General features: G+C 43.7%; 1 protein-coding gene across 2 annotated transcripts in view; it reads left to right on the forward strand.

Moving 5' to 3' along the window:
* Positions 1–10253, forward strand: part of LOC135107952 (uncharacterized) — a 54017-nt gene that overhangs the window by 18334 nt on the left and 25430 nt on the right. For both annotated transcript variants that reach the window (XM_064018410.1, XM_064018411.1), the window contains exon 3: positions 6620–6699. In XM_064018410.1, the coding sequence (XP_063874480.1) occupies positions 6620–6699 (80 nt within the window). The remainder of the gene's footprint in view (positions 1–6619; positions 6700–10253) is intronic.

A 10253-nucleotide genomic window follows, 5' to 3' on the forward strand; every position in this document is an offset into this window, starting at 1 on the left:
ATTATGTATTAGGTATATTGTTTTTGTTTTACTGGCTACATTCTCTCTCTCTCTCTCTCTCTCTCTCTCTCTCTCTCTCTCTCTCTCTCTCTTCCCAAGTTACTGACGTGCTGTATGACCTCTTCACGTGTGTCTGTGTGTGTTTGTGTGTGTGTCTCTGTGTGTGTGTCGTGCGTGGGGACACGTAATTTAATTGAACGATGTTTAGTGTAATTTAGTTTAGTGTTTAGTGTAATTCATAATTGTTTAATTTCTTTGTGTATCGTGTCGTTTGGTTTCATTTCATTTTATCACGTATTTGTTTATCAGCAAGTAAGATGTATGTTCTTTTTTTTTTTTATCTATTCGCATTTCTCTCATATTGAAATCATTGTTTCCATCAACCTCATTATCTTTTAACTTACACGCACTTCTCTTCCGTCATTTTTCATCCTTTTCCTAATTTTTCTTCCCTTTTGTTATTTAATTTTCCTCCCCTTTCATCATCGTCATCAAATGAATTCCCTTCCCGGCTTTCCTTTCATTTCTCCTTCATCCTCATTGTCCTTTTCGTAAATATTTTCATAGTTATCCTTAAATCTTTTCTCGTCCTTGATTTTCCTCTTTTATTTTTCTCTTCTTCATTGTCCTCATCGTCAGTGTCGTTCTCCTCCTCCCAGTCGTTTCCTGGCACTCTTGTCGTCCTCGTTTTGCTCCCATTTGTTCTCGTTTTCGTTACTCCCATATATATAGTGGTCCTCTCGTCAAGGTCGTTCTTGTCATCGTTCTCGTCTTTACACTCGGCCTTTTGCTCCTCGTCGTTTTCCTTCCACCAGGGGGCAGAGGGAGGATCGTTCTTGAAGGGCACGCTAGCGGGGACTTCATTTTGGGGGCTGGTGACTCTTCCCTGCGACGCGAAATATGTGGGAGTCTCGCAAGGTTATCTGGGAGGAAGTTTCCGCTCGTAAATCAGCCTCGGAGACCGCTTTGGAGAAAACGAAGGGCGAGTTATGGTGTAATATCGGAAATGGGGGGAGGTGGGGAGACTGAGGTACGCGCAGGACAAAAGGACTGGTTTATTCAATGTTTCTCCTGTGTGATGAGACAAGTTCCCTCGTCCAGCGGCGTGTAAAGCCCTGGACGTTTACTTGGGGGCCGCTGGGGACGATGTGTAAACTGGATTTCTTGTACTCATTCAGCGCCGTGGGTAAAAAGGCGGATAATGACTGTGGCTGGGCGCGGGTGACATAGCAGTGAAGGGGCGGCGGCCAGGGTGGGTTGGGTGGCGGTCATTCCGATGTTGGTGGACGCGACTGATCGATATAAAAGTTTTCATGGCGCCGCAACGGAATCATTAACGTCGCCCCTCGCAGACTCGCCAGCCTCGCGGTGCACACGAGGACTGAGCGAGGCCTGGCGACACAGTGCTCTGCTGATTGGTGGGCAGGACTGGGATTGGGAAGGAAGGAGGGATGACTCAGCGTTTATTGACTGACGTGATTCTTTATTAGTTGGTTCAGTTCTGCTCTTTGTATTATTGCGCACGACTCTTTCCCAGTCAGTTCTACTCTTGTCCTTTGTATCATTCTGTATAGCATTGTCTGGTTAGTACACGCCTTGCTTTGCTTAGGTCGTACTCGTAAACTTTTCGTCGTCTTTTTACTATTTTCAGCAAGCTCCTGTGACAATTATGGGAGTTTTCAAGGATGTTTATATGATTGCAGTGATAGTTTGACAAGAATTCTGCATCAATGCTGGGGAAAACATCAATGAGTGCGACTATTCACCTCTGTGTCCTTTGAAAGTAGTCAGCACGAGAAGGAAGTGTTTGAGAAGAATACGAGCCTCATTTGAGTAACACTAAGTACACCTTGTCCTCCAGTAAAGCTTTGGTCATATACGAGTACTTGCTTAGCCTGCCTTACCTCTTGCTCAACTAATTTAAGTCCAGCATGCCTAAATTAATTACCTTTCCTCCTGTCTCGGCTCATCTCAGGATAACAGACAGCTCCTCGCAGCAACGCGTACCGGAGCTTATGAAGGTTTTCTTGACATACCCCACACGAACTCAGCCTTGTGTTGCTCTTCCATCTTCCTCACTCAGACACGTACTCTTAAACGCCTCGAGCTCTCATTAAGTTTATTTCGGAAGACCACAGAGATAATTAGGAAAGTTTTTTGAGTTTTTCGTATTGATGCATAGTTCATCTTAAAGTATCGTTAGAATCATGAACCACACATACGAGTACACCCAGTCCTCTTCCATCTTCCTCACTCAAACACGTACTCTAAAACGCCTCGAGCTTTCATTAACTTTATTTCCAAAGACCACAGAGAAAATTGGTGAAGTCCTCATGGGTTTTTTGCATTGAAGGTGCATAATCTTTGTTAATCCTTTTACTACTATTTTCCACGTCTCCCCTTAACTATTAACTATTCGAGACATCTTTTCTTGTTATACAGCCACCTCCAAACACTGTACCGCATAAAAGTTGCATAATCCAGTCTTTTCATTCCATTCATTCTTGTAGATGCTTATAAAGATTCCATACATGCTGTGAATTATTGTATATTGAAGTGAAAGAGTTAAACTATTGGTGGAATCATGAAATTTCTCTTGAAAACCCTATCAGCTTCCACTAGGTCGTGTGAAAAGTCGAAATAAGACCACGTTTGAGAGTACTGTGTCTAGCTGCTCTGCCTTTCACGTCCCTTATTTGTCTCTCTCTACTCCTTACCTGTACAGTCCTTCACTCATTCAGGGTAAGCAAATAAACACAGGTAAATTTACTTGGTTGCCCTTACGTCAGGTCCTCGCAGGGGATTAGGTTAAACTTTAAGTAAAATCAAAAGGTACGTTTCCTAAGCTTCATCCCGAAACTCAGTATGGATAAACTATTTCACACACACACACTCTCTCTCTCTCTCTCTCTCTCTCTCTCTCTCTCTCTCTCTCTCTCTCTCTCTCTCTCTCTCTCTCTCTCTCTCTCGTCAGGTAAGCGCCATTTATCACCACCACTCGCCTTCTCTCCCTCCACACCAGCCAAGGAAAACTCGCCTCTCCCACTCCCCCCCTCTCACCCACCCACTCTTCCCTCTCCAAGACTCTCCGCTACTAGTGAAGTCACTGTCAGTTCATTCCCACCGTGCCTGTCAACGTGTCTCTTAAGCTGTCTCCTTGTGCTGTCTAACTTACTCTAACTCTCCACTCGCTCCCTGGTGTGACTTGCTTAACTCATCACAATTTGTCTACCTTGCTTGTCCCCCTCCCACACACACACACGTACACAGGTATGCACGCTTATACTTCTGAATCAGCTTTATTTTGTGGTTTTTCATTAGTTGGTGGTGGTGGTAATGTTGTTGTTGTTGTTGCTGATAGTAGTGGCAGTGTAATAGTAGTAATATCAGCAACAACAACAGCAGCAGTAGTAGTAGTAGTAGCAATGGTAGTAGAAATAATAATAATAGTAGTAGTAGTAGCCAGAAATTAGTCTCTTCGATTCCTTCTTCTCTTCGTTCTTCACCTTCGTGTTGTAATCTGCTAAGGGGATGCTGCGTACAGAAGAGGCGGGGAGGAGGAGTTCAGGGGCTCACGGTGGGGCGGGGGATTGATATTATGTAGTTCCTTCGAATTCCGCTCGTGTATTTCCCGGAAAGGTCAAAGGTGAGGGTCAGATATTGGTCAAAATGGATCGCGAGGCTGTGGACGTTGCGGTGAAGATGCTGCTCTTACTCTTCCTTCCTCCTCCTCCTCCTCCTCCTCCTCCTCCTCCTCCTCCTCCTCCTCCTCTGTCTTCATCTGCCTCCCCAGCACCCTCGTTCCAGCGCACGAGTTAGGAAGTAACCTGCAGGCGTCGAGCAAAAAAGTCTGTTAGTCGGGTTTGAGTTGGTCTGGAGCAGTTTGCCTCGCCTACACACCGCCATAAGGCCTCGAGTTGGCTTTTCGGTGCAGGAAATTAAAGGAAAAGAGAGGAAAACTTTGCCAACATGCACCCACCCACACACACACATATACACACTTGCGCTGTCTTCCACCCACGCCACACTCACACAAACTCATTACCCTGTTAGCTACACACACACACACACACACACACACACACACACACACACACACATACACACACACACACACACACATACCCTTTCCCTCTATTCTGCTACTCCACACGCACTCCCTCTTAATTAGAAGTGAATGAATTACGTAACGGTTAAAGTTCACATAGAAAATATTACTACATGTATTTACGGGTTGTTTTATGGATACGTCATAATAATTCAAGGTTGACAGTTTTGTTAAATAGAGAAAATAATCGAGTGACAAGAACTTAAAAGAGAAAGTGAAGAGAAATGAGATTCGGGGAAGAGAATGAAAGAGAGAGAAATAAATGCTGTTAGGTTAGGTTGTGGGAAGAAGGAGAGTGAACGAGAGGGAGATATAAATACGGTAAGCGGAAAGACATGACGAGGCTTTTATCTTTGTGCAGTCTTGTATTTTCTCGACGCGTGAGTGGGAACGCAGTTAGATCTGTAATGGTTAAATGCATTGGAAGAGAGAGAGAGAGAGAGAGAGAGAGAGAGAGAGAGAGAGAGAGAGAGAGAGAGAGAGAGAGAGAGAGAGAGAGAGAGAGAGAGAGCGAGAGAGAGCGAGAGCGAAAGAGAGAGATAGACGACGTACGTAACAAAAACAAATCCACACACACAATACAACAAATAAACTGCATGACGACGATAAAAATGACGACGATGATGATAAAGAGGAGGAAGAGGAGGATAAGGAGGAGGATAAGGAGGGAGAGAATGAGTCTGAGTTTGAGTCCCCTGTCTGGATGTGACGATGCTCAATACCTTCAGCACGTAATAGCTTCCTGAGGGCCAGACAATGAGGCGGGAGGGACGCAACACCGCTCATGACTGTGACCCCTCGCAACTGTGAGGCAAAGAAGAGAGGGTGAGAGTGGAGGGTGAGAGGAGGTTGAAGGAAGGAAGGTGAAAGGAAGATTGGAGAAAGAAAAGTGGGAGAGGCATGGGAGAGAATGAGAAGGAGGTTGTGAGAAAAGATAAAAGGATGAGTGGATGATAGAAGAAGAGAGAGGGGGGGAGTAGATGAGAGGGAGAGGAGGGAGAGAGGAAGAGAGGACGGTGAAGAAGCAAATGGAAAGGATGAGTGGAAGATTGGAACAGGAGAAAGTGAAAGAAGAGAAAAGGGTAAAAGAGAGATAGTATAAGGAAGGTGAAGAAAGTGAGAGTGAAGGAAGGTGGGAGCGCAAGAAGAGAGGATGGTGAAAGCAATGAAAGCTTGTGAGAGTAGAGGGAGAGAAGGATGAGAGTGAGGAAGGTTCGTGCTGGAAAAGTGCTGAATCAGAACGTAGGAGACTCGGGTTTCCTTCCTCCTTCCTTCCTTCTCTCCTCCTCCTCTTCCTTCCTGTCTTCGTGCATGTTTTCCTTCTCTTGTCTCCTATCGTTTTCTCCTTTCATCGTTCCCCGTATACTTAATCAGTCACTCTCCCTCTGTCTCTTTCTCCGGCTCTCTCTATCTCTACTTGTTTGCCTCTGTCTCTCTCTATCCTTCTCTGTCTTTCACTCCCTCCTCTTCTGGCTCTCTCTCTTCCCTTCTCTTATCCTTCACTCCATGTCTCTTTTTCTTTCCTTCTCTCTATCTCTCTCTCCCTCCCTGTCTGATCGCCTCTTTGCACTGCCAGGTAACACTCATTCTGTCACTTACCAGTCAGCTTAACCTGTCTCCCTGCACACCTGTCGATATTGTGGCTTAATTGCGTGTTTGTCAATATCCTGCCCCTTCTGCAACCGATTCGATGTTTGACGTCCCTTGGTGTGCCTCCTGCCTCGGATGATGTGTGATGTTACTAGTCTCACTTGTTTCCTTTAGCGTAAGTATTAGTCTGAGAACTGAGGTCTCGAATGTTTCGGCTTCCGTCCTGTCTCTGCTGGGTCTAGTGGAAATTGTTCGGGTTTTCAAGGGTGATTTTAGTGATAGATTTGTTAGGGTTCTGTCTCATCGATAAGGAAAAATATTCATCAGAACATGGCTATTCGTCTGTGTGGCCTTTGAAATTGATCTTTGAGAATTTAAAAGGTTTCGAAATACTGGTGTGGGTGTGACTACGTCCTTACAACAGCTTCTCTTCTATTGATTACTTTTTGGCTGTATTTTCCTTTTATAGACTCTATATTTACATTCCATTAGAACACAGAACATAAAAAAGAAATAGGGGAAGCTGCAAGAAGCCGTCAGGTCTATTCGTGGCAGTCCCTGCATGAAACGTACCTATCTGTTTCCACTATCGTTCCCATCCATGTGTGTAATCTTCTTTTTAAAGGTCTCCAATGACTCAGCACTAACAACCTGATTACGGAGTCTGTTCCATTCATCTGCCGGTCTATTTGAGTGGTACACGAGTGGAATACTCTCTCTCTCTCTCTCTCTCTCTCTCTCTCTCTCACTGGTAATGTCCTTTCATTTAACAGTGTAATTAGTGTATACCCTGTGTCTACGTCTCGCACTGTATAATGGGAAGAACGGTAGTTAAAATGTTGTTATAGTGTTTTCTGTGTATGTCTGGACAATGTAGTTAGAAGTGTTTTGTGTCTTTTTAACTGTATCACTCTCCTGCAGGCGGTGTTGGGTCCCTGTGTAGCTGTCGTGGCTCTGGTCTTCGCCGTCGCCTACGTCGTGAGGAAGTGCGAGAGGGCAAGGTAAAGTTCTGATGTCCTTTGTACCTCAATTTCCTCTCATTTTCTGTAGTTACGTTCCTTTCTTCTGGGATTGCAGGGGCTCGTGTTGTTTCCCCATGTGGCAGGTGTTGGTTATATTGGAGAGGTGAATGTGTAAAAAGGCTATTTAAGGTATAAAGGTGCTATAGTTTAATTACATTTCAGGTGTTAATTTACTGCCATTATTCTCCTGGCTTTGAAAAAATTTTAGCAGGTCAAGTAATTTAATTTTTAAGTCATAGATGATAGAGAGAAGAGATGAATACATGTAAAAAGGCTATTTAAGCAGTAAGGGTGCTGCAGCATGATTATATTTCAGATATTAATTCGCTACCATTGTGTTCCTAGCCATGGAAAATTTCAGCAATTCAAGTTATTTTTTCTGTAGATTATTAGATGAGTTGTGCCGAAAAGATGAAAGCGGGTTGAAAGGTTTATTGTAGGCGCAAATTAATATGCTGCCTGTTGGTGAGAAAAAAATAGAATAAACAAACTTGAAATATTTGTCTCAAGGTTTTCTAATGAACAACGCAAATATACTGCCCCTGAATTCTTGTAAAGACAGGATGGACGAAAATAAAATATCGTTATCTTTAAGAGTATGACAGAAAAAAAAAGAAAAAAAAAAAGCTACTAGAGACGCCTGGGTAAGCGGAAAATGGCCGTTTTATATAATTATTTCCAAGTTTATTATGAATGAACGGAATGTATTGCATCTACGTCCTAATGACAGAGTGAGCGAGTGTAAAATATGGTTATCCTAAAGGCCTGACTGAGGCGAAAACATGTTAGCAGTGACGCGTGAATAAGCGATGAATGGCTGTGAAATGCGGCTATTCTGGTCCTGTAACGGGGACGAAAACCCGCAAGTATTCCCAGCGAGGGGCAGATCGAGTGTGAATTATGTGTGTGTGTGTGGCGTGACGGATGTGGAAACGTGCTGCCTGTGACGCGGGTGAGCGATAAAGGGTGTGAAATGCGGTTATTCTTGTGTTATAGATGCCAAAACCGATAGATGCTAGGACGCTACTTTGGAGGAATGTTGAAGAGTAGTTAGAATGTTAAGTATGCGGTCATTGAGAGAAACGTAATACTAGTGGTGACCTCTGGGTGTGTGGTAAAAGGGTGTGACATGTGGCTGCTCTTTTATACAAACCAGAACCAGCTACTGACGGGAAATTTTAGCGATGAGTAGATAAAATGTAAAATATGGAAATCTATTTGGCGTCATTGAGGGAAACGAGGTATGGACGACGTCTGAGTGATGGATGGCTGTGAAATGTGGCTGCTCTTCACCTATAGAGACCAATACTTTACGAAAACTATTAGTGAGGAGTAGATAGGATATAAAATAAGTATATCTACGTAATTAGGGTAATTCATTTACGGTCATGGACGGAAACGCAATACGGGTGACGTCTGAGTGAGCGATAAACAGGCGTGAAAAGTGGCCAGTCTTGAAAGTCAAAGAACTCGGTAATACGAATTTTTTTTTTTTTAGTGAGGAGTAAATTAAATATATAAAGGGAAACATGGTGACAATTGAGTGGGCGACAAATGGATGTAAAATGTAGTTACTCGAGCTGTGGAGACTAAAACCTTAACGAGAAATTTATTTGACGTTACTGATATAAGAACGTGGTGCCAGTGACGTATGAGTGACTGATAAATGAACGAGAAATGTGGCTAAAGTAGAGCTTAAAATGAAACCCAAACCCGCCACTGAGTACTCCCAGGCCCAGCGAAGGTTAGATTGGACGTGAAATATGCATAATGTTATCTGACTTGCCCTATATGGAAACCTTGAACCGGTACCCAAAAAATAGATGTAAAAAGGTTATTCTGTAGGTAAAAAAGATTATTCTGTAGCTAAAACGAAGACAAAAACCCACAACTAACCACACTCCATACGAAACATGGATCTAATATGCCCATAGAATACAATCACCTTAAAAACCAAAAGTGCCACGAAAATTTCCTACCGTAACGTGAAATATAGGGAATCTAGGAACCCAAACCCGCCACTCACAAGTACTTTGAGGGAAGGGTAGATCGGGAGTAAAATATGGTTATCCTAAGGACCTGACTGGGAGGGAAACGTGGCGCCGCGCTGTGAATACCTGATGTGTAATGCTGAGGGGCTGCGAGGGAGGCAGGGGCGAGTTTCCTCAGAATTTCCAGCGATGTTTGTCTAAGGTCGAGGGGGAGTCCTTGTGCTTGAGAATGGTGCGCGGAATGAAAGGATATAAACAGAGAGGTCTGGGGGAATTGAGTCCTTGGAGGGAAGACTTGTACAAGTGGTGGACGGAAAGGAAAGCCTCGTCGTGGTCTGGGAAGCGGTGTATATATGTGTACATGAAGAGGAACAGATGCCAGGAGACCTATTATTTTGTAACGAGGGTGTGTGTTTACTTGTTTAAGCCTAATAGTGGACTACGTGGCTGATAAAAAGAGAAGGAAAAGGGCAGTAGTAGTAGTAGTAGTAGCAGTAGTAGTAGTAAGTAAACAATAACAACAGCAATAGTGATAAAAAAAATAATGATAATAATTGTAGCGTATTGTAATCGAGTCGCTTCCACTCCAGTTTTAATCCCCATGAAACTGTTACACACAAATATCGGCTTAGTGTTGCCATTGATAGGGTCACCACATACGGAAATCAACAATACAATAATACACAGTACATCATAGAAACACCGCATACAGGTAAAAGAAAACGGTATAATGACGTAAGCGCGAGCAGGAGAGGGAGATTAAAATAAGGGAGAAAAGTCAAACAAAGCTGTAAAGAATTAGAGATCAGAAAAGAGAAAAAAATACAAGATAAACTAGGAATAAATAAATAAAAGAATAAATAAATAAAGTAAAAATGAATAAACAGCGCACTCGTATCCTAAATCCCTTTATTCCCCCAAAGAACGCGCACACACACACCCACCCACCCACGCACGAAAACATCACAGCATCACAGCAGCGCATCGTTCTGGCATCGGGAATAATGGATAACCCTGACATTCCTCTCAGCGGGCGCCAGTAATAGACCCTCCCACACAAAGATCTTGCCTGCAGAAACTTAGCAGCAAAAGTCGGGGGTCATCGTTTTTTAAGGCAATTCTTCCCGATATTTTGCCTTTATATCTTATTCATAGAACGTCAGAATGTGAAGGAAAGTCAACTGCGGGGAGAGAGACGACCGTTTTCTTTGACTTTTTTAGGGGGATCAATGCTAGAACAAAGTCAGGCTGAAGGGGGAACTGTGTTAGTTTTCGGGCTTAACACCAGCCTTCCTGAATACACAAAAGGTTCAATGTGGTAGGAGGAAGTCGAGGAGATGGAGGAGATGGAGGAGGAGGAGGAGGAGGAGGAGGAGGAGGAGGAGGAGGAGGAGGAGGAGGAGGAGGAGGAAAATGAGTAGGTGCTGGGCGAAAGGGACCGGAATGCAAATGAGAAGGAGAATGAGTAAGAGGAGCTCAGTATCAGTATCAGTAGAGGCAGTAGCAGTATAATAGCAGCAGGAGGAGGAGGAGGAGGAGGAG

Source organism: Scylla paramamosain, chromosome 16 (assembly GCF_035594125.1).
Source record: "Scylla paramamosain isolate STU-SP2022 chromosome 16, ASM3559412v1, whole genome shotgun sequence".
Taxonomy (NCBI): Eukaryota; Metazoa; Arthropoda; class Malacostraca; order Decapoda; family Portunidae; genus Scylla; species Scylla paramamosain.